The following is a 22,420-nucleotide window of genomic DNA, read 5'->3' as shown; positions in this document are numbered from 1 at the left end:
ACTGCTGGGGTGCAGTGAAGGATTTGCTAAGTCAATCTAACCAGTAAACAGGATACTCTTATTTTAGGGGAATCCCTTCAGCACCAAAAGAGAAGCCCCCTTGCCCTTTCCTGTGAGAGCAAGTTGCTTCTGGATTCCAGTTCTGGAGAGAAAAGGAAAGGACCATTTTCACAAGCAATGTAGGAAACCGTTCCCAAAGAGAGAAGCAAAGTCTCCATGTAACTTGAATCTGCACATCTGGCAGCAGCCTCTTCCCCACGGACACTGGTGAGCCTGTGTCAGCTAATGGGGGCTGGCACAGCAGGCTGGCTTGCCTGCCTCACTCCAGGGCACGAGCACGCACCCCAGGCCAGCAAGGATTATTCTGGCCCAGAGCTCAGGAGCAAGCCTCCTGCCAAGGAAAGCACATGGGAGGAAAGGACAGTGTAGAAATTTCACTTGTTTAGACCTCAGTGCCAAAACACTACATCTGCCTGTCACAAGACCTCTTAAAGCATTTTGCTGTTTAAAAAGAAGGAGCAAATTAAAAAAAAAAAAATCTTAGCAAGAACTCTAATGGACAAGGCCATTGCTTTGAAGAAATCTTATATGGGAGTCTTATTTTAAACCTGCTCTGCCATTTACATCTCTAACCAAAATTATCTTCATTGACTACATCCATTTGGCTTGCACCTGCTTGGATCTTTAGGCAATTGTGAGGCATTTAAAGTTTACAGAGCTACAAATATAAAATCTCCAGAGTAAGCCAACACCAGTACTCCCAGCAAGCAAGGATTCCAGTGATTTTCTAAACACAGTCAATACTCAAGATATTCTACCCAAACGTTCTGCAAAGCATCACTCAAACCACCCTTCAAGCTTTTATCCAGCTCTCACATACACTTTGAAAAAACAACAGGAAAATGACAGTGGGGCTCATCAAGACAGGTAGTGCTCTGTTCACAATGTACCCATACAGAGGGAAAATTCCTGGGCCTTTTAGCAATTTTCTCTGTTTGAGTGTAGTACAGTGAAAATCTGCTGTGCGCAGCTTCACTGGGCCCCAGTTAAATGTTAGTTGGCATGTGTTAATGGGCTTAATGTCACTCTGATCTGTGTCAGCGACACCACAGCTCTCCATGCTTCTGCTCCCTGCAGGACACTGGTGAGCTGGTGAGATAATGTCCCGATGCAGGACTAGCCACACTAGTCACCAAAGGTCACCACACTTCATAGCTGTAACTTTTGACATTGGGTGCAAGCACAGTTGGAAAACAGAGGACACAAAAATACCGAAACCAACCCAATAACCCAGCCCAGACCACTATCACAGACTTGATCCAGTAGTTATCTAGAAAATACTGAGAACTCAGTGCTCATTAACCATCCTCCAAACAGCAGTTGAATACGCTTCAGTCTGTAATCTGGTTTTAATGAATATGTGCCTTGAACAGCTCATTAATATACAAACTACCAGAACTGCCTTATCACAGAACCACCCTGGATGTGTAGGTTTGCAGTGTCTACACCATTAACCAAACTCTGGCTGGATAACGCATAAATGACAGGAGTGTGTTGAAATGCTTTTTGCTGTTACTCTGCAATGGTAACAAAAACAGACCAGGGCCCAGCTCCACATTGCTTGTCCTAGCTGACAGCTGGACTTCCCTTCTCAGGGGAAGAAGGACCAATATTTTAAGTCTTCACCACCAAGAACTACCACCCCACAGCAGCACAAGAAAGAAACACGACCATCCTAGCATCCAAATCTGACCGAGTGTTAGCTAACAGAACTGAATTGTTCTTAATTCCATTCTCTTATTACTTGCTTAGAAATACCATTTGCAAAACAGTGAAAAAAAGCCCCGGATAAAATAAGCATGTGAATGGGAGAAGGTATGAATCCTTTAAGTGCCTGGTTCACTCCATGTGTGAGTGTTAGTTTTGTGAGATCTCATTCCAGCCAGGGTGCTGTGTGCAAGTCACAGAGCTTTGGAGTGAGAGATACTATTGCAACACAAGTTAGTGTTATTAAAAAAAGGAGGAAAGCAAGGCAACAGTTACAACCCAAGGTGCAAAGGATAACTGTGAGTTTTTCAGCAAAGTAAAATACATTATATGCAGGTGACAAGGGAGGGGGAAGGAGAAGGGAAAGAATGCAAAGCCAAGGAAAATGTTTAGTCTTATCTACAACAAGGGAAGAATTTGATCAGAACTGGACAGGCTTAAAGCAGCTACTGATTTTTCAGGAAGACACTGCAAAAAAATCAACACTGATGGAAAAGAAAAATCAATCATTCTCTTTCATTGGTGTAAGGGGAAAAATTGATGCAAACTGAGCAATTAGTTAGCAGCTGGAGGTCTTCACCTTTATCTCCTTGAAGAAGGAAGCTGTTTCGCCCTCGATAATTGGCTGCAGCAAAGGGCTTCTCCGCTTGCTGGAGGGGGAACCCTGTGACAGGTGTTAACAAGTACGTTACATTATGAACCCCCTTCTCCTCCACCACCTGCCCTCACATCATTCTCACTCACTCATTCACTCTCTCTCAGTTCATTGCCAGACCATCAGGAACAATCTATTTCTTAAAGAACAAAAACTGTGCCTGGCAAACCCTCTGAACCTTGGACCGCTTTCTCTCAAGATGTTGCTTAGCAAGGAACATCATTGCCAAACACTTAAGAAAAATCCTTGGATGCTGGAATACTAGCTGGGCAGGAACTACAAAGTAAAGGCTGCAAGAAAATAAACCCCCAGCCTGAGGCCTATACACACACACATACACACACACTTGGTTGACTCTTCAGAGCTATGGTGTAAGGCCAGCTGGACTCTCCAGCCCTGCTTTCCAGGAGCCAGATTTCCCACTGAAGTGCCCGATGATGTAGAGATGGATTTTCAAATGCATCCTTCCTCTGCATGAGACTCTCACTGCTCTCATTAAAGGGGCTGGGGAAAGCCAGTCTCCTCTCTCCTGTGCTAGCCAGTGTGCAGTTTCAGTTTCCTGTCTAAATAGGACCTAAGCTCTCTTTTGAGAGCTTTGCCTTAAACTGTCCATGGACAACTACAGGGTTTCTTCCTTCTGATGGGCAGCAGCATCTTCACAGCACAAATTTCGGGGAGAACTTTGCATATTCAAAGAGGAACAGCTTTTGTTTTAAATGCAAGACAACCTCCCACTACTTGCAGAAGAAAACTACTTGTCAGTGTGATTGACTGCACTCAGGTAATGATGTGCCAGTCCATTCAATTCAGCAAACAGGCTACAAAAAACAGCCATCACAGCAGTGCTGCCTGGGAACAGTGGAAATGGTAAGGGATCATACATGACAGGGAAAATAGGAACCAAGATAAAACAATTCTCTTTCTTTAGACAGGCTAAAAAAAATCTGGGTGTATATTTAGGTCAAATAATTTTTAAAAAGTTGCCTACACAAGCTGTCTAGAATTTGAGATGCTACGTTTGCTCCCTAGAGGGGTGCATTGGATTCCAAGCTGGTAGCAACGTTTCCTTGCCACCTCCTTGAGTAAGGAGGCATCTACCACTTACAGGATCTCTTTAACAGAAGTGCGGTGTCAGGAGACTGTTCCCCTTTCTCTCAGCCAAGGAGACTGGTATCTCTGCCTTGAGACCCATGGAAGTCTACATTCCTGTGTAACCAAGCAACATGGAAGACCTACAGTTCTGAGTGGATTGGTAAGGCAAGGGAAGTCAGGCTGTAGCCAAACATAAGATGATGAAATAACAGAAGCAGCCCAATGGAAAGATGAGAAACTTCAAAAAGTGAGATGTGTCCCATGGCTAATGAGCGGGCACTTGAATCCCCTGACCAGCTTCGCCCGACTTCAGTGTATGGTGCGCCACTGATTCACTCATTTACCTGGTCTTTAGGTTATAAGGGAGTTGGCTGTACCGATCGTGCTGTATGCAAAGGTGTAGTGAATCCTGTTTACTCAGCTCTAAACTGAAGTAAGAGCCCCTGTAAGAAAGCTTCACTTACAATGATAGGGATGGTGTTGGCTCTGGAGAGGATCTGCTTGACCAAGCGATATCTGTCATATAAGGGCTTCATCACCTGTCGTTCATTTTTGGTAACCTGTAAAAGAAAAAGAAATGAGAAACATGAATTCTGCAGCAGCAGATACTCCATTCTACAACATATGTGCCTGTTATCACCATTATCCAGAGGGGCTTGAAGGGAATATCATAAGGATGATAACAGCACTAGCACAGATTAAAAACGCTAAAGTACTTGGGTATGTCATTGCATCTCCTGTCCTAGGTGCCTGATGAAACAGCACCCAGGCTGTGGGGTGTCTTGTAATGTGGCTGTATAAGACAGGAGATTTAAACGACCAGCTTTCACAGAACAAAATGACCCACGGAGACAGCAGTCTGTGCTTCTAATCATATCTACCATTATGAGACACAACATGGGATTTCCCACCCTTATTCTTGTGGCTGGGACCCCAGAGGCAGTTTATGATCCAGCAAAAGAGAAAAGAGCTGCAATGACTGCCTCCCCAAGGATGCTTTCCCAGGGAAGTTAAACTATAGATTTCACAAAAGCTGACTTTCCTGTTTTGCTCTTCCTCTTCACTTCCCTTTCAAGATAGCCCTTCCTCGTCTTTTTAATACCCTGCCTTTCCCCTCCACCCTTCCTCCCAGCAACTTTGCTGGGGACAAGAGTTACCACACACCTGAGAGAGGATGAAGCTATCACAGCTTCACAGCTGTTGTGGCACAGAGCAGGCAAAATAGTGCTGTAACACCCACCTTGAGCTCTACTTATACTACTCTGTCCCTAACTCCACACCTCCTAGCTGCATGTCATGCTCCTTCCTTAGTTTGAGTATTGCAAACTGCTAGTTTTCATTTCTGTTGTTCCTTCAGATCCATGCTAAGCAGAAAACCTCAGTGGTACTGACAGCGCAGAAGGGAAGACCTAACAGACAATAGCTAGCGTGGGAAAGCAAAGGTCTGTCCAGCTAAGTACTAGTTGCAAGGAAGTTGGTTTCTATTTCTTCAATGGTTTGTTACAGCAGGGTTAGAAAACAAAACATTTAGCCAACCAACCTGATCATCATCTTTCTTTGCATGCAGCATTGTCTAACCCACATCCTATGACTGTCCTTCCATTAGATCTTTTGTTTAACTTTAGATTATAAAACTCTTATAAGCCTTAACTGACTCCGATATCATTTGTAGATTCCAAGACTTTTTACTGCTGTCAATCACCAGTTGATGTAAAAATCTAAACCAACAGTATTAACCCCGATGAACTTTGTACAGTCTCCCCTTCCACAACAGAAACAGGAGGAAAGAGAATACGGCTTGAGATAGGGAGGAAATTTCAAGATGAACTGTGTTTTGTTTTGTCTGCAGCTGACTTTCATTGGAGTAAGCTTTTTAAAGCTTTCACATCATCCCACCAGAGCAGAAGAGGGCATTGGTTTGCAAGGGGCAGACGAGGTACTGTAAGTATTGCCAGGGGTGGGACTGGCATGAACAGACTCAAAGAATCCGGAGGTAGTATCTTCCTCCTAATAAATTAAGCTTATTTCCTTTGTTGGGGGGCAGATGAATAGGGAGAAAGAAGAAGGAAGAGCTTTTTACTGCTTTTTGGGCTCAATGTAACCATCTCCAAGCCTGATATAGTGCATATAAATGAGCAGTTTGAGCTCTACGGACTGCACGTCTTCTTCACACCTCTGAAGAGCAGTCTGGCTCCCATACCTGACAACCTCAAACTGGCTGTTCATCGAGTGAGCAAACAGCTTGTGTGGATGAGGGGGATGTGAGCAGCGTCACACAACTCACTGAACGCTCTGTATCAAATTTTGTGTTTATATGTCTGCATTCAATTGGAGGCAATTTGCTAGCCACTGCAACTTTGGACGTCTCTCTGCAACTAATCAAGCATAAAATTGGAGGAACTGGAGAAAGCTTACAGGACTTATATTACTCCTAGCTTTACCACATTAGCAGTTAATAGAATACGAGGCACAGCACTACTGTTGGCTCAGGCAGCCTCTGCTATTAAAAAAGAAAAAAAAAGAAAAAAAAAGACTATGCTGAGACTGAGAACCAAACCTTCAGTTCTTGACATTTCAAAGTAGATCAATGCCCCTGTTCTGTACAGGAAGATAAACATAAGCCTCGGAATGGGCAGAAAATCCTTAGGTATGCTTAGGAATAGAAAAAATAAATTACGTGCTTCAGAGTCTGAATATCACTACAGAGGAAGAACACAAAGAATTAATTTAGGCAAGGAAGTTAAGTGTACGAGGTTTGAGTCAGCCCTGCAGACGTGCAGCAGAACATTTAAACAGAAAGCAGGCTCTGAAAGAAGAAGTTTTGCGCATGGGCAAACTGTCTCGCTAGGTAAACATTAGTAATACCAGTGAAACCTGAATATATTTTGGGAGAACATCAAAATGCAAAAAAGCTGTCAGAATAACAGAGCTTTTGACACAACCCTGGAGCACACTCCATATGGCAAATAGCAGCAGCCAAGGAAGAGACCATTGCTTACATTGTTGGAGCAGCTTGAGAATTTCTAGAGATGGATTTTTTTGCTTAACTAAAACAGTTCAGTTCTACCTCTGCAGGTTCATCTGTCACTGGTACAGAAAGACCTAGCTGCACAATAAATCTGAGCTCCATTGTTTTTCTTGTTTAGTTAAATATCCTAAAAAAAAAAATCTTGGCTGAACTATCCCCATTCTCCTCAAGCTCTCAGTATTTTTCCACTGCTGCAGTGCCAGGAGCTGGGTACAGCAAAAGCTGTTCAGCTGCAGTCTTCCTTGCTATGCAGTTCCATGTTGCTAGGTATAGACTGCTTACTTAAAAACAAATACATTAAAAAGTGGTTGTATAAATAAAGCATCAGAAGGTGTGTGTGTGGGGAAAGGTATGCTGACAAGACAGGCTCTGGGCTTGCTCTCTTTTTAAACAGATTTAAGTGAGTTTACTTCAACTAGGTGTCACCTGCTGATTTGTATCATTGTAATAGCAAAAGCAGACTCAGATTCTGCTTGAAAAGACCAGGCAGATTTAAGTGAATTCTCTTGTGCTGGCCTTTTGCTGTCTTATACAATAATAAAATTGCACGTCCTTTCATAAAACCACACTTTTCACCTGCTGGTATATGTGACTGTACGGTATTAGTTCTTCACGAAGGCATTTATTTAAATTAGCAAGATTTTTAAAACAATGGACAAAGGAGGAAATAATTGAGAAGCAAAAGGAAGGAAGAAATCAGGACTCCCATGCAGTAGGAGAATGACAGATTTGTGAGCTGTACTAATCAAATATTTTTTATAAGCAGTAATTTGCTGCTCCCAAGCCACTGGTCAAGGAATTAGCACCACTCTGAAATGAAGTTACTTTACCTCTACGGATGGTAACAAAGATTATAATGAAGTGAAAGAGGAGGAGGGATCCATACAAAGCCAACCAGAGTACTCGGTGGCTTGGAACCCACCATGTTTTTGTCATGGAAGGAATCAACAGGTCACAATATTTAATCCTCTGTCTTCACAAATACTTTTGCTTTGTTAAGATCAAACATACAAGAAACCTCGTACCCTTCCCTTCCACATGGAAACAAACATCAGTTTCTCAGGGGAAGAAAAAAAAATCTCCTCTCAACTTATGTCATGATGCTCAGGAGACAAACTATTTCATGAATCTGGCACAAAAGGATTAGCAAATTGCAAGATGCAAGTGCCCCCTTGCAAATAGCAAGGTGCTGGAGAAAGATGTAGTTCCCCTCAGACTGTACATTGCTTGCACACCTGTATTCCAGTTAGCCATTAATACTAGCAAATTGCAAAATTCTTGGCTGGATGGGGGACCATGCACAATGAACTATTCCTGTGCATACTGTATCCCCAGCTAAGCTGGTGAATCAGCTGGGCTGCAAACTGAATGTCTGTGGATCCTAGTGAGTGTGATGCCAAAACAATGCACAATCAACTTCATTCAGCCTGTAGGCTCAGTCCTACAGGTGTGTGTCATGTCCAGCACTGTGTGCAGACACAGTCTTGCTGAGAACAGACTCCTCAGTAGCAGCAGTAGTGAAGAAGCAGGGAAGTGACTGGAGTATGCGCGTGTGGTTAGAACAGCAAGAAGTCCTAGCGACTGTGACATCAAAGGAGCACTGGGGGATCACTTACCACAGATGAAGACATATAAAGACATACTTTGAAAAAATGCTGCTGTACATACCGGTCTGCCATGAATGCTTTCATAATACAGCAAAGCTTTTTGAAGAGCCACTTTCTCAGCTGCTATCTGATCTCTTGTCATGTCCTATGAAAAGTGTCAGAGAGAGAAGAGGAAGAAAAAAAATTAAATGCCTAGACTCCAACCATACTAATTTGTGGCCTAACAAACGTCCTGGCATTTTGTCATTAATGTTTTGAAGACTCATCTTTGCTTTCTAGTCCCCCCCCCACCTTTTCCAACTATATTGCTGAAACAACTTACCATGCACAGAGCTATATACACAACACAAGCAAATAAAACCCAAATAACCTTTGTATACGAAAGCATTGTATGTACATAATGGGGATTTATTGATTCTCAGCATGCTTTGAACAACCAATGCTAAGCAACTTTTAATGACGGTGGCTGTTTTTCACTTACAATGACCCGAGTTATAAGTCCAGCAACAAAATGCATGTTCCTTCTTGTCTTCCAAATCTGAGACAAGCTCCAGAAAACCTCTTGCAAAGCTTGCCATCATTGCTTTGACTGCCACAAACACACTTAGCTGAGAAATGAAGTGCAATCAGACCATCTCCTTCTGCCAATTCTGCTATGAAGTGAAAAGCTCCAGCAGACAGGCTGAAGGGACCAAGCCAAAAAAAAAGGGCAGACAGTTGGAAGAGACTTTCCTAAGTTTGCCAGAGCTTCCCCACTGAACTTGCCTTCTCTCTCTACCACTGCACCAAATACTATCATATGCCTTCTTTAAAAGGTCAAGACTGTGTATTCTTGCTACCTTCAGAAAACAGCCAAACACTTCTGCAAATCTAGTAAACAAAGATAATACTGTCTGCTCTTCTCTTATAGAGTACTGCACAATTCACACATCAGCGGACTCAAGGACTTCATTTACAAGGCTACCCAAAACTCGGGAACTAGCAACATCAGACAAAAAGACCTCTCTGCTGATACCTCTCAGAGATTACAGAAATTAACTGAGCTTAACGTGACACTCAGAAATGCTGCAATAAAATGCCTTGAGACAAGAGCATTCAGCTTTGGAAAGATCTAGAAGAAAATAGATGAATTAATCTCCAGAATGACTGGAAGACTCAGAATTTTCCAAAAGCAAATAATGACAGAAACAGTGAAATGCAAAGCAGGAAATACTGCAGGAATTCAGAACTGTTACTTGGAATCTGTGAGAATCAGAAAAGAACAAACAATACCATTCAGTAGAAACAGAGCTCTGTTAAAAATAAAATAAAATAAAAAATCACAGACACCAAACATAGAGGGAAAGAAACTAAATCAAGTGAGCTGAGCCAGGAGTAAAGCTTGTAGACTTTGTGACAAAATGTAAAAGAATACAAGGTTTTCACAAAGGCCCATGCAACCGTGAGTTGCACACTTGTACTTAAAGGCCTAAATTTGAACTGAATATATTTTACCTTTATATCCTCAGGTCGGTTTGTCTCTGCTCGTTTTTCCTGAAGCTTCTTCTGGATAGAATCAAGGGTCACTTCCACGGCAGGCTTGGCAGATTTATCTGACAGGTCTTGCTTCTTGTCATCATCCTTTTCGAGCTGAGAACCGAAGCTCTTGGGGAGAGTGTTGCTCCGTTGACGCACCACAGGGCCAAGGTCTTCCTCTGATATCTTCAGTTTTGATTCTAAACAGGGACATATGGGACATAAGAGGAGTACTTTTTCTTTTTGAAAATGTGACAGTGACAGGAACACTGCCCAACATCAAATTTAAACAGGGCAATGTCCACCTGCCCCCAGAAGGTACACCAATGGTGGCTGCTCACCTTTAAGTTGTTTTCGGAATTTGGCCAAATCGTTTGTCCATTTGAGCACTTCAGGGTTGGCTGCTTTGTCACTGTGGGAAGGCTGGGAGGAAAGAACAGTCATGTTGAATCTGTGTTAAACCAACAGGAGGGACCCACTGAAACAAGTGTATGTCACAACAGAAGAAACAGCAGAACAGAGCATGGACACAGGCTTCTGACTGGTTCCTGCATGCCTCTGATCAATTCAGTTCTGATCTTGCTTTGACTGCCCTGCCTGTCACAACATTGTCTCTTACGGAATCACAAGATTTATTTATTTTAAGAAAACAAAATCTGATGACAAAATCTAAACATTATGTTGTAGGAGTGCCTTGGAGGGCCAGATGCACATTGAAGTTCTTCTGTCTGTTGTTTCCTAACAAGATGGCAACTCCAAAATAGGGGAAACCTATCACAAACAGTTTGAGAAAAATTAGGATGTACGTATCCACACTGAAAGCTACCTACCACCCAAAAACACTGAAATAACCCAAATGCTAGGCTGCAGCAACCTCTGAACATTTCATCCAGACTTTTCTACTGTAGGCAAGATCCTTTCAGTACTGCCCTCTGTGGTTTAGATCACCAATGAATATGCACACATATGAAACTTCAGTTCCTTAAAAAAACTTTCTGTTCATCAGAAGGGCATGTCAGGACTAATTAGAGTACAGTACGCTGCTACTGCTTAGCAACACTTGGCTATGGTTCCTTGCTCAGGAGCAAAGAAGGCTGCTCTTCTCTCCTCTGCAATGTGCTGGTGTCCTTGGGTTACCATCACGCAAATGGGATGCACAATTGTTCTTCCCATAAGCTGAACTTGAATAAACAAACAAATAAAAAGTTTGCCATAGCTATTCATACGCACCCAATGTGTGCTTTTTGCATACTGCCTAAATCAGTGATCAAAATCCTATGAGTTTGTTAGACTACTTCTTGTGCTGCACTGGTAGTATAAAAAAATGCTTGGAAAGGTAATCTGCATGGTATGGATGCACATTTCCATTTGGAGGAAGCAGCATTTTTTTTTTCTTCTTCTTCTTTTTTTTTTTTTTAAACACTTTCAAGCTCTCTGTGTAAGTTTGACCGACTTCCCTGATGCCCTTTCCCTTTCCAGCTACCTCATGCCTTTCTGTACAAATGTTTCTGGAGACTCACTCGGTATTTCCTTTCCTCTTCAAATTTTTCCTCAAACTTCCTGATCTTTTTCTTCAGTCCATGAATCCTCCGGGTGAGTTGTGCGGGGGTAAGGTCCTCTCTATCATCTTCATAAGATCCCAAAGAAGAACTCCGCCTCCTGCCAAGAGCAAAGATTGCAGGAAGAGTTTATCCAAACAGTCACAGTACATCTTCGTGCTCAGAAGGCCACTTAAACTTTGTGTAAATAAAGGCAAATCCCACGGAAGTGAGAAAGCTATGTTGGCTACTCTGTAATGACAGATAACACAAGAGGATGCTGTAACAGCCTCTTTCAGCAACAGCAACTGCCTAGACATTAATTCAAAAACACAGAAATGATCAGTTACCAAGAACTTTTCTTAAAATACAAGCATCTTCTTAGCATAAACAGAAGCCCAACACAATACAGCTGTACGGCTTATGTGATCCAAAGAGCTGTTGCTTGATGCAACTGCACAAACCCTTTACAGCCAGATGAAAGTCAGCACAGGGAAATCACAACGCACCTCATAAACGAATGAGAGTTGGGAGGGGAAGGAGGCACTTCTGTATCATCCAGGTACTGCTGGCTCTGTCCATAGGCATAGAAGCGAGGGGACAGCATAGGATCACTGTCCTCATCCAGAAGCTGGCGAATTAAGCGACCAGCCTGCGGGGAAAGGCGAGCCTCATCTGAGTCTAAGCTGTCTCGCTGCCACGAGGAAAGAGCAGGGATGGGCTCTAGGAACAGTAAGACAAAGACTGGTTTTATTGTTTTTGTTTTACATGTACCACAGACTCCAGGCAACTTTTCTAACACCGTACCCCAACCCGTTCAGACTAGATCATGATTCCTTGTCGTCAGGCATTCTCTGGGTCATTATTCACATCTCCCTGTGTGCAAAGTAACGCAAAACACTGCCTGGTCACAGTGGATACTGTACAGAAGCATAAATAATCTTCTAGGCACAGCATAAAACTGTACCTATAATCTGGACAGTAATTACCATGGGCTGATACCAAGAGAGGCTATCACCGGCCAGCACCTTTGAGGAAACAGTTATTCCGAACAGAATTAGTGGCACATGGCAGGATAAAGGAGGCGAGCTGACTACAGGAGGAATGATTTCAGTTTCAGGACATACAAATGCTGTAAATGAGCAGCACAGTAATTGTTCTTCTGTAGCCTCCAGCGCTGCAGTATGACCCTGCCACGCACTGTTGGAAATTCAAAGACTAGAAGTAAGCATATGTTCTTCGGGTCTGTAAGGAAAGGGTTTCTCTACTACTACCTGTCCTATAAGATGCCCAGCGGTAATACAGTCTGAGTTTTCCCCTTTTCCCTTTCGTATGCAAACCTGCTGCTTAAACCTGTTGCATGGTAGAAAAGCGAGGAAATTTTCAATCCTCTGGATGATTTAACAAGCTGAAAGTAAAAACAATGCTGTACAGGGAGATGGTAGGGTGGGAGAGAAATGGAAAACCAATTTAGCATTGTTGACTAGCATAGCTGAGTTCCCAGAAAGCATTCACTTCAATCTTGTGATCGCTCCCTCCAGATGCCATAAGGAGTGTAACATTTTGTGTTCGGATAGTTTACTAAGCTGATTTGCATGCTCCTACTTAGCGCCACAGGATTAAACAGTTTAAGAGGCAGGCCTTGAACTTATAAACCTAACAAATAGTTCCAGAGTCAAATAACAAAACCAAACAAAAAAGTTATAGAAAACTCACAGACCAGTCACACAGCTATGGACTCATTATTTCCTGTGCCTAGCGTGTCTTATTCTCGTTCCATGAAGAGAAGGGAGCTTCTGAAGTTAGCAATTTTTGGAAAAAAAAAAAAAAAAGGCAGTATTTCCTTTTGCTGAACAAGGTTAAGATTTTCACAGTGGATTGTATATGAATTTCCTTAAAGAATCTTTGTGCTGCTCTCCTCCAGGTACAACTCGGACAGCAAGGTCCGGATCAACCAAAATTCAGTAATGACAAGCTCAGTGGTATTTTGCTGCATCAAGTGTTACTTTCCTTCTCTTCTTCCTCCGCACAAGAATATAAACCGCATGCCTCTGCTTACAGACTGGTGCTGAATGCAAGCTGACAAGTTACTGAAAAATGTAAAATGCTTGACATTCTTGCAAAATAGCCTCTCCTCAGGTGTTGTGATAAGCAAAGCACACACCCTGCACATACAAGTGTGGCTCACAGAGGCTACCTCAACGAGGTGTGCAAAACCCAAATGCATGTAGATTGCTTTGCCATGGATGAGAAACATTATGTAGCCTACACTTCTCTTAGATGTAGCGCAAGTTTTTTCTAAGCTGCATTCACCTTGACAGTTCCTAATGTCTGACTTTCTTTTCCTCGAGGTACCTAGCAGGAACAAAGGGAAAATGAAGGGCAAATCATTCATCCAAACTGTGATACCTTGGTGTCAGACCCTTCCCTGAATCTTATAATTTCAGGTCCTCACAAGATCTCTTGCAGCAAAATAACAGCTGATAACATGAAAGGAAGAAATTTGATACATTTGACTAGTGTGTCTGTCTGTGTCTGCGTGTCCTGCCCCAAAGTAATAATTCACAATCCAAAGAAAGTGTTTCAAAGGAGAAGAAAAAAAATCCGAAAAGGAAATAACAAATTTGAGACTTGGCAGAAGAAATGACTACCATATAAAATCAGCTGTTTTTAAACCTCACTCCTAGAAGGCAAGAATCTAGGGGTAAATTGTTTCCCTTGCTGATGAAATGTATTTAGAAGAAAAATCTTATCTGGACGCAAAATGAATAACACCCCTTCCCACTCCCTCCCCCCAACATATAATAAAGCATCATATAAACAAAAGGAACAAAACAAACGATAAAGGAACATATCTAGGTATTCAGAATCATGGATCTTATCTGCATCAGACTTTGAACTGGATCAGAGTTACAGTCCAACTGCCTTGTTCCTCATACCGGTGAGGTGCCAGATGCTTCAGCTGGAAGCACTGGAATTGCTGGATTGTACAAACAAATAGTGACCCACTAAGGGTAAGCAGCTTCTTTTTCTGACATTGCGTAATCAACCAAATCTTGTCTAACAGAAGATATAACATCTTCTGTTATTTATTTATCCATGAGATATGTATCGAAGTGTTAAGCCCTTTCTGAAGGCTGTTAAATTCTTGGACTTAATGGTTCAGGTGTGAAGGTATCTGTTATAAATTTTAATATTGTGACCCTTTCTGCTAATTGAAGGATAAAAACCTCAGTACAGAATGTAAATGCTTTCCCTTTTCTTTGCCACTGACTTGACAGAGCAGTTACCCTTGCCTGTCTTCTGTCTTGAACAGATCTCTCTTGCTGAGAAGAAACTTCCAGTTTTCTAGCCATAGAATTGTAGAATGGCTCGGGTTGGAAGGGACCTTAAAGATCATCTAACTTCAACCCTCCTGCCACAGACAGGGATGCCACCCACTAGATCAGGTTGGCCAAGGCCCCATCCAGCCTGGCCTTGAACACCTCCAGGGATGGGACATGCCACAACTCTTGGCAACCTGTTCCAGTGCCTCACAACCTTCACAGTACAGAATTTCCTCCTTATGTCTAGTCTAAATCTATCCTCTTTTAGTTTAAGACCATTCCCCCTTGTCCTATCATTATCTACCCAAGTAAAGAGTCCCTCTCCATCTTTTTTATAAGACCCATTGAAGTATTGAAAGGTCACAACGAGGTCTCCCCAGAGCCTTCTCTTCTCCAGGCTGAACAACCCCAGCCCTCTCAGTCTTTCTTCATAGGAGAGGTGCTCCAGCCCTCTGATCATCTTTGTAGCCCTACTCTGGACTCACTCTAACAGCCCCACATCCTTTTTGTGCTGGGGGCTCCAGACCTGGGTGCAGCACTGCAGGTGAGGCCCCACAAGGGCAGAGTAGGGGACAATCACCTTCCTTGCCCTGCTGCCCACTCCTCTGCTGATGCAGCCCAGGATGCAGTTGGCCTTCTGGGCTGCAAGCACGCACTGCTGGCTCGTGTCGAGCTTTTCATCCACCAGAACCCCCAAGTCCTTCTCCACAGGGCTGCTCCCAACGAGTTCTTCATCCAGTCTGTACTCATGTCCAGGATTGTCCCAGCCCATGTGCAGCACCCTGCACTTTGACTTGTTGAACCTCTTGCGGTTCACATGGGCCCACTTCTCCAGCCTGTCCACGTCCCTCTGGATGGCATCCCTTCCTTCTGGTGTATCAGCTGCACCGCCCAGCTTGGTGTCATCTGCAAACTTGCTGAGGGTGCACTCAATCCCATCGTCTATGTCACTGATGAAGGTATTGAAAATCACTGGTCCCAAGACAGACCCCTGAGGGACACTGCTCATCACAGGCCTCCACCTGGACATTCAGCCATTGACCAGCACTCTCTGGGTGCGGCCATCAAGCCAATTCCTTATCCACCAGATGGTCCACCCTTCAAATCCGTATCTTTCCAATGTAGAGATCAGGATGTAATGTGGGACCGTGTCAAAGGCCTTACTGAAGTCCAGAGAGATGACAGCGGTCAGTCTTCCCTTGTCAACTGCTGCGGTCACCCCATTGTAAACGGCCACCAGATTGGTCAGGCACGATTTGCCCTTGGTGAAACCGTGCTGGCTGTCTTGGATCACCTCTGTCCTGCATGTGCATTCCCTCCAGGAGGATTTGTTCGAAGATCTTCCCAGGCACAGAGGTGAGGTTCACCAGTCTGTAGTTCCCTGGGTTTTCCTACCCTTTTCAAAATGGGAGCAATACTTCCCTTTTTCCAGTCACCGGGGACTTTGTCGACTGCCACGATTTTTCAAATAGGATGGAGAGAGGCTTGGCGACTACATCAGCCAATTCCCTCAGGACTCTGGGATGAATGTCATCAGGGCCCACAGACTTGCAGTTGTTAAGTTGCTTCAGGAGGTCTTGAACTTGCTCTTTGCTTACAATGGGGGGGACCTTGCTCCCCAAGCCCCTGCCTAGAGGTTCGGGGACATGAGAGATATGGGAAGCCTGACCACTACTGAAGACCAAGGCAAAGAAGCCTCAAAAGTATCTCTGCCTTTTCCACATTTGCTGTTACCAGTTCTCCATCCTCATTTGTCAGAGGCACTACACTCTCCCTAGTCTTTCTTTTGCGGCCAATGTACCTATAGAACTCCTCCTAGTTATTCTTTGCGTCCCTCACCAAGTTTAGTTCTGTCAGTACCTTGGCTTTCCTGATCCCATCCCTGTATATCTAGACAGCGTTTCTGTACTCTTCCCAGGGCACGTGGCCCTGCTTCCACTGCCTGTGCATTTCCTTCTTTTACCTAAGTTTGAACAGCAGATCCTTATTCAACCATGCCAGTTTCTTACCCTCCTTGCTTGATTTATTATATATGGGAATAGAGAGCTCTTGTGCTCCAAGGAAAATATCCTTAAAAGAGTTGCCAGCTCTGATCAGATCCTCTGTCCCTACGGACTGTGTCCCATGGGATCTCATCCACTAGTTCTTTGAACAGCTGGAAGTTGGCTGTTCTGGAGTTCAGGGTCCTGACCTTGCTCTTAGCCAGGCCCATACCCCTTGAGACCACAAGCTGAACCAGGGCGTGGTCACTGCAACCCGGGCTTCCTCCGGTCTTAACCTCTTTAACGAGCTCTTCCGCATGAGTGAGTACCTGGTACAGTAACGCTTCTCCTCTGGTTGCTTTGTCAAATATCTGGATGAGGAAGTTGTCCTCAATGGACTCCAGGAGTCTCCTAGATTGCTTACTGCCTGCCACGTGGCTTTCCCAGCAAACATCCAGGTGGTTGAAATCCCCCAGGAGGATGAGAGCCTGTGAGCGTGTTGCTTCCTGTAGTTGGTGCAAGAAGGCCTCATCCACAGGCTTCTTCTGATCAAGCAGCCTGTAGTAGGCCCCAACTACAAAATGTCCTTTGCTGGTCTGATATCTCTATATTCTATGTACTTTATTTTCTTAATTTTTCCATAACAAAAACATTTAATGAAAAACTTAAATAATTTGGGGTATATTTAACCATCAAGGCTGTGCCAGCACAGAGAATTTTCTCTTTCTTGTGTAGACTCTTACTGCATTTCTTTTAGGTATGCCTTTTCTAAGTTGTCACAGAAGTGAAATATACCAATATTGAGCTTGCAGACCTTCGGCGGTGCTGCACTCCTCTCAAAATCCCACAACCAGCTAATCTTTCAACAAAGCTGTCAGCCATCTGCCAGGTGTTGCTCTGCACAACTCCGTAGGCATACACACATCTGTTGCAACACCATCTCTCTACCAACCTGCCGCATAAAGGACTGGAGTTATTAATAAACCTATATCATGCTTGAAGGAATATGGATGATTTTTATCAAATTTAACAGGGGTTATTATTGGTCAGCTTCATCTTGCTGTCCGAAACTTTTTATTTATTTTTTAAATCATTATCCTATTTGTTTGTGACAGGGTTACCAGGGGCTGCATGATTAACAGAGGGGCATGCCAACACACACATCTGCTCAGAGGTGCAGATAGCAAAATACCACTGGGGTCTTGTGTGCTCCTCTCTGCAGCCACAGAGCTGATACACTGCTTTTACACACACCTGTCTGCCAAAGGGCTAAGGTCTTAGGTGCTGTAAGCTGAAGTAGGTCTGGAGGGATTAAAAAGCCTAAACTAATTACAACACCTGAGATCCTAGTATTAAAACCCACTTGAAAGACCCCAGAGAGATCTCTCATAATAAAACAAAGCAATTCAAAACTTCAAAACATTCACTTGCTCAATAACAACCTGTTTTATACCTCACAACTAATTGCTTGAAAACATCTTTAGACAGTTCTGTCAGTATTCTTCCTAAGTACATCAAGAATAGCCCAAATAAAGTGCTACCATGACTTTTCAGTGAAACATTTCTCAGCTAATAAGCCAATTCTGCATTTTGATAATAATGTTACACCATAATAAATGATGAAAAAATATTAAAAAAAAATACTGATGCTAAACAATAGTATCTGCAATCAATGCAATTATTAATTTTAGACATGGTGATAAAAATGCAACGTGTTTTATCACCTTTTGATTTCTTATGTTAGTCTGTTACACATAGATACACTGATGTATCTACACCTAATGTCAAAATCAATTCCAAAGTGTCCTTAGCTGTTGCTATACTCTTTTCCTTCTCGTTACTCTGTTTTTATTTTCATGGGAAAGCATCAGTTAAGTCAGTCCCCAAACTATCTGTAGATCAGCTTCACCCTCAGGGTCTCAGTGCTGCAACACTTGAGTTCTCAACACTGAAGAGAATACTTATTCATCTAAAACTTCAGCTTCTATTCTTATAAAAAAACATAGAAGAAAAACATCTGCTTATTTTTTCATAAGTTCTTGACTCTGCAGACTGATTGAAATTTCATCTATAGAAATGTTTTTTTTTTTGTTTTTTTTTTAAACGTCAGTCATTAGGTGATGAAGGCAGCAATCACACACACCATATCAATTTACTGAACTGTCTGTTCAGCTCCAAGCTCCCGACAGGGCCAGTCATTTTTCTGGAGAGCAACATACTTCCAGATTTTCCTTGGGGATAGGATAACAAAATCTGTGCTTGAATTAGTAACATTTGGTAAGAATTCTACACAATAGCATTGGACTCTAAGAGAACACTGTGTCCTTCCCACTCACTGTATTTGATTCAATCACAACCTACGACAATTAAAACCTTTGCTACGGAAGTAGCTCTGGAAACACTTGCAAGCTGTCAGACTGGCTCAGTCGGCAGGCCTAGCAGTCAGACAACCCGGTTCAGCCTCCATTTGGCAGCGGGAGAGGTGAGCTGCTAGGTCAAGGTGACTGCTCACAAAATGCCTCTGGCATGCGCTTCACTTTTGCGCCTATTATGGAGACAGCTCAGTTCACATCCACCCTGAGAACAAAAACTATTTGATTTGCATCTGCTGAACGCACACTAGTAAAATCCTTCTCTCAGATCATTGGAAATTCACCTAGGCTAAGTGCGTAGCACTTGAACGTGGCTGCGATGCTCTTTATACCTTGTGAGCTACATCATACCTTAGGATTACAGTACATAAACCCCTATACATAGCAGCAGGCAAGGCTGACGCAGAAGGTCAGTGCAAGAGGTGGGTCAGGTTGCTACTGCTTCACTCTGCGTGTGGCAATGTGAGCCCGTGCATTTGAGGAAGCAGGAAGCAAATTTTTCTGTCCTCAGCTTTATGTACGGGGAACATATCCTGTAGTTGCATAGCAAATCTCTTCTCTTGTGAACAGATCTGACTATGGAGTGAACCTTAAAGAAAAAAAAAGGTAATAATTTTTTCTAGAATAACATAAAAGGCAGGTGGCTCTGCAAGCTCAACTGGCAGCTGTTATCACAGTACTGTGCCCCTGAATAAGTGTTTTTTATGACAGCTCTCGTTGTAACATGATATAGAGTCTGCCTGAGTGATGAATAAAAGCTAGTCAGTGGACAAGGTTGTCTTCTATAATTTTGTGTCCATTCTCCAAGGCCCTTTCTTAACAAGTGACTGGAGGTAGTGACGGCTACAGCTGATGGCAACCCCTCAATTTGCCGTGGTTCTCAACAGCCACTTGTGAAGGGCCCAGCAGCTGCACTGGTCACTACATGGTCTACATCTCCTGCAGTAATGATACAGACGACCCTGCCCCCAGAAGTCAGCACAGTGATGTCCTGGGGAACAGGTAATTAATTTCCTGATAGATGGACCAGTGGAATTTACTAGAGCAAAGCAATAAATAACTTATCATTACCACACTTGAAGGCACAATCTTTACCATTTTCACTGGGGACAGCACCAGAGATGCAGCATGGACCCTGATGACATGTGCAAAGGTTTGAGTGACACAGGTTGCAGGGGAAGGGAAGATACCCCGACCCCTGGAGCTGTGGATGAGTGGTACAACCCTGCATTGCAAAGCCAGTCTCGCTAACAGTCTCTGCCACTAGCTGTAGAAGTGATCTCGAAATTGAGGCTAACATCTAACCTGTTCTGGCTTCTGCAAGCTTCATTTCAGATCCTCAGCTAGGAAAGATTCTGTCTCCCCTTGCTCAGACGCAGCAGTCACTGTTTTGCTGCTCTTTAACCTGCACCAACAAAATGGTGATTCTGGTAGGCAAGTGTTTTAGAAGATGACATCTCTCTCACCCTAGACAGCTGGTTCTTTTGCAACTGCCCACCTCTTCCTCTTGTGAAATACATTTGAGCAGAATGGAGAAAGGAAGAATCTGAAAGAAGCTCTCTTCAAACACAACCATAGGTGCTCATAATCCTGTTTCATATTTGCAGTGTAAGAAAGCTGGAAGCCAAACATAAGAACATGCCTATGAAGAGGGGTTTGTACCAAGGTGCAATGTATTTCATATAATGGGAAAGCCTCTGGCAAACAGAAGGGAGTTGTATTCTCTCCTTCATACATCCATTATGACTCCCATTAATAACACTGGTAGTTACAGGCATGTACCAGGAAGAAAAAAAGGAAAAAGAAAGAGTCTTTATTTCCAAAGGTTCACGTGACGGCTGAAGCCACACATCACCTCCGGGAACACAACTGTGCTCACCCTGGCTTGAGACCCCAAGGGGCAGTGCTGATTAGTGTCTCAGCAAACATACAAGGCAGCCACAGCCTCCTGGGAGCCCATCCACAGGGCTTTGATCAGCCGTGCTGCACCCCTGCTGGTATCACCCAGGGGATCCCCCCCCCCAACAAGCAAGTGGAGAAATTCTCTTCTGTCTGTGCTGACTAGTTGCTTAGCTGAATCAAGAGCAGCCATGGCTGTGGGTTTTCTTTACTCATACCCAAGGTGTCATAACAAGACAGAAAGGCAAAATATACCAGGTCATGTACACTGTGGAGACAGGAACAGAGAACTTAACTTCCCAGTGTTCCTCAGAGATTATTATTATTTTTTAGATTAGTAAATGACAGATACATTTTTTTCCCCTCTCTTGCTTTGATTATTAAAATGCAATGCTTGCATCTTCCTATTTCTTCCCCATCAAAGCCTCCTAAAAGTCCTAAAGCTCCTTTAGTCCTAAAGCACAAACTAGCATAACAATTCTTGCTTGTACGCAGGAGAGAGCCATACCCAGTAACTGAAAAAGGGGTTGATCCCCAAGGTGCTGGACACCTTCAATTCCTCTTTATTTCAAATGAAATGGATGTTCATGATACCCATGCCGTTGAACCCATATTTCACACTCTTAACTAAATCAGTGCAAACAGCCAAGCAAGCATACACTCTGGAGATGAGTGCCAAGAAACAATATTAAAATAACTTTAACCACAAGCAATTAAGCATTGCCCTTTGAGCTCGTGATCAGAATTTTTTCACAGCATACATCAAAACAAAGTTGTTCATAAGAGTCATCAAGATACAGAGTAACTAGATAGCCTTTTTTCCAGCTGTAGTTTTCAGATCACGTGCATTATTTGGAAATAAAGATTAAAATGAAGTGGAAGAAAATGGAGAAAGAAGGAACTTCCTTTCAGACTGTGAAATAACCAGTTTCTTTGAAGTGTAGAGTACTCTAGCTTAGCAGTCAAGTAACCAGCCACCAATAAATGTCATCTTGAAGCACACAGGGACATACAGCACCATTAAAGCACACATTAAAGCAACTTCAATAATAGAACTATTTATTTTCTTTCTCTAAGTAACAACTAGAATTGGTACCCATCCAGAATTTCACTGCTAGTTTCTCCAAACTTTCAATTCCATATTCAGGACAAAACTATTTTCCTGTTGTTTTTGGCAAGGGAACATGAGCACATAAAGATATATCCAGCCCACTCAGTTTCCCTCTCTCTTTTTACTCATATGAACAGCCATCACATCACACAAATCCTACCTTCCCAGTTGTTGTCATCGCACAGTGCTGTCAAATCCAGCCGAGGCACTTCTGACACAAAGCTGTTTTCCTGATCATCAGCATCTTGATTTCTTTGCAACTTGTTTTCAGGAATGCTTGGATGCTCTTGAATCTTCATATTTGAAGTCTGCTATATTCCCCAAACACCCACAAGAGAAAAAAAAAATGTTTCAGGTCAAAGAAGAGGGGAAAAAAACCCCCTGCTGTCACAGAGGCAGTAAGTTCATGCCTTTAACATAAAAGATCCAAATAAAAAGACCCTGATGTTTTCAGCTCCAAATCTAAATCCCCTGTTTGGTGAACTCTACGCATTAATTGCTGATTCACACCAGTAAAAACATTTGTCC

At 43.0% G+C, this 22,420-nt stretch overlaps 1 protein-coding gene and 1 long non-coding RNA gene across 16 annotated transcripts in view; one reads left to right on the top strand and one right to left on the bottom strand.

Moving 5' to 3' along the window:
- FAM13A (family with sequence similarity 13 member A) overlaps positions 1-22,420 on the bottom strand; it is a 133,975-nt gene that overhangs the window by 8,008 nt on the left and 103,547 nt on the right. For 10 of the 15 annotated variants that reach the window (XM_083835820.1, XM_083835823.1, XM_083835811.1 and 7 more), the window contains 8 exons: positions 22,053-22,203; positions 11,712-11,925; positions 11,185-11,323; positions 10,006-10,087; positions 9,644-9,864; positions 8,211-8,294; positions 3,979-4,074; positions 2,348-2,431 (listed from right to left, as the gene is read on the bottom strand). In XM_083835820.1, coding sequence (XP_083691946.1) covers positions 2,348-2,431; positions 3,979-4,074; positions 8,211-8,294; positions 9,644-9,864; positions 10,006-10,087; positions 11,185-11,323; positions 11,712-11,925; positions 22,053-22,203 — 1,071 coding nt within the window. The remainder of the gene's footprint in view (positions 1-2,347; positions 2,432-3,978; positions 4,075-8,210; positions 8,295-9,643; positions 9,865-10,005; positions 10,088-11,184; positions 11,324-11,711; positions 11,926-22,052; positions 22,204-22,420) is intronic. The other 5 variants (XM_083835824.1, XM_083835818.1, XM_083835816.1 and 2 more) reach the window with 2 other exon arrangements.
- Positions 4,682-7,194, top strand: LOC310899471. The gene is made up of 2 exons (XR_014584303.1): positions 4,682-4,956; positions 5,364-7,194. It is a non-coding gene; the product is annotated as an uncharacterized lncRNA (long non-coding RNA).

This window comes from Anser anser, assembly GCF_964211835.1.
Source record: "Anser anser genome assembly, chromosome: 4".
Classification (NCBI taxonomy): Eukaryota; Metazoa; Chordata; class Aves; order Anseriformes; family Anatidae; genus Anser; species Anser anser.
The sequence above is the reverse complement of the archived record's forward strand: the minus strand, read 5'-3'. Positions and strand labels throughout refer to the sequence as shown.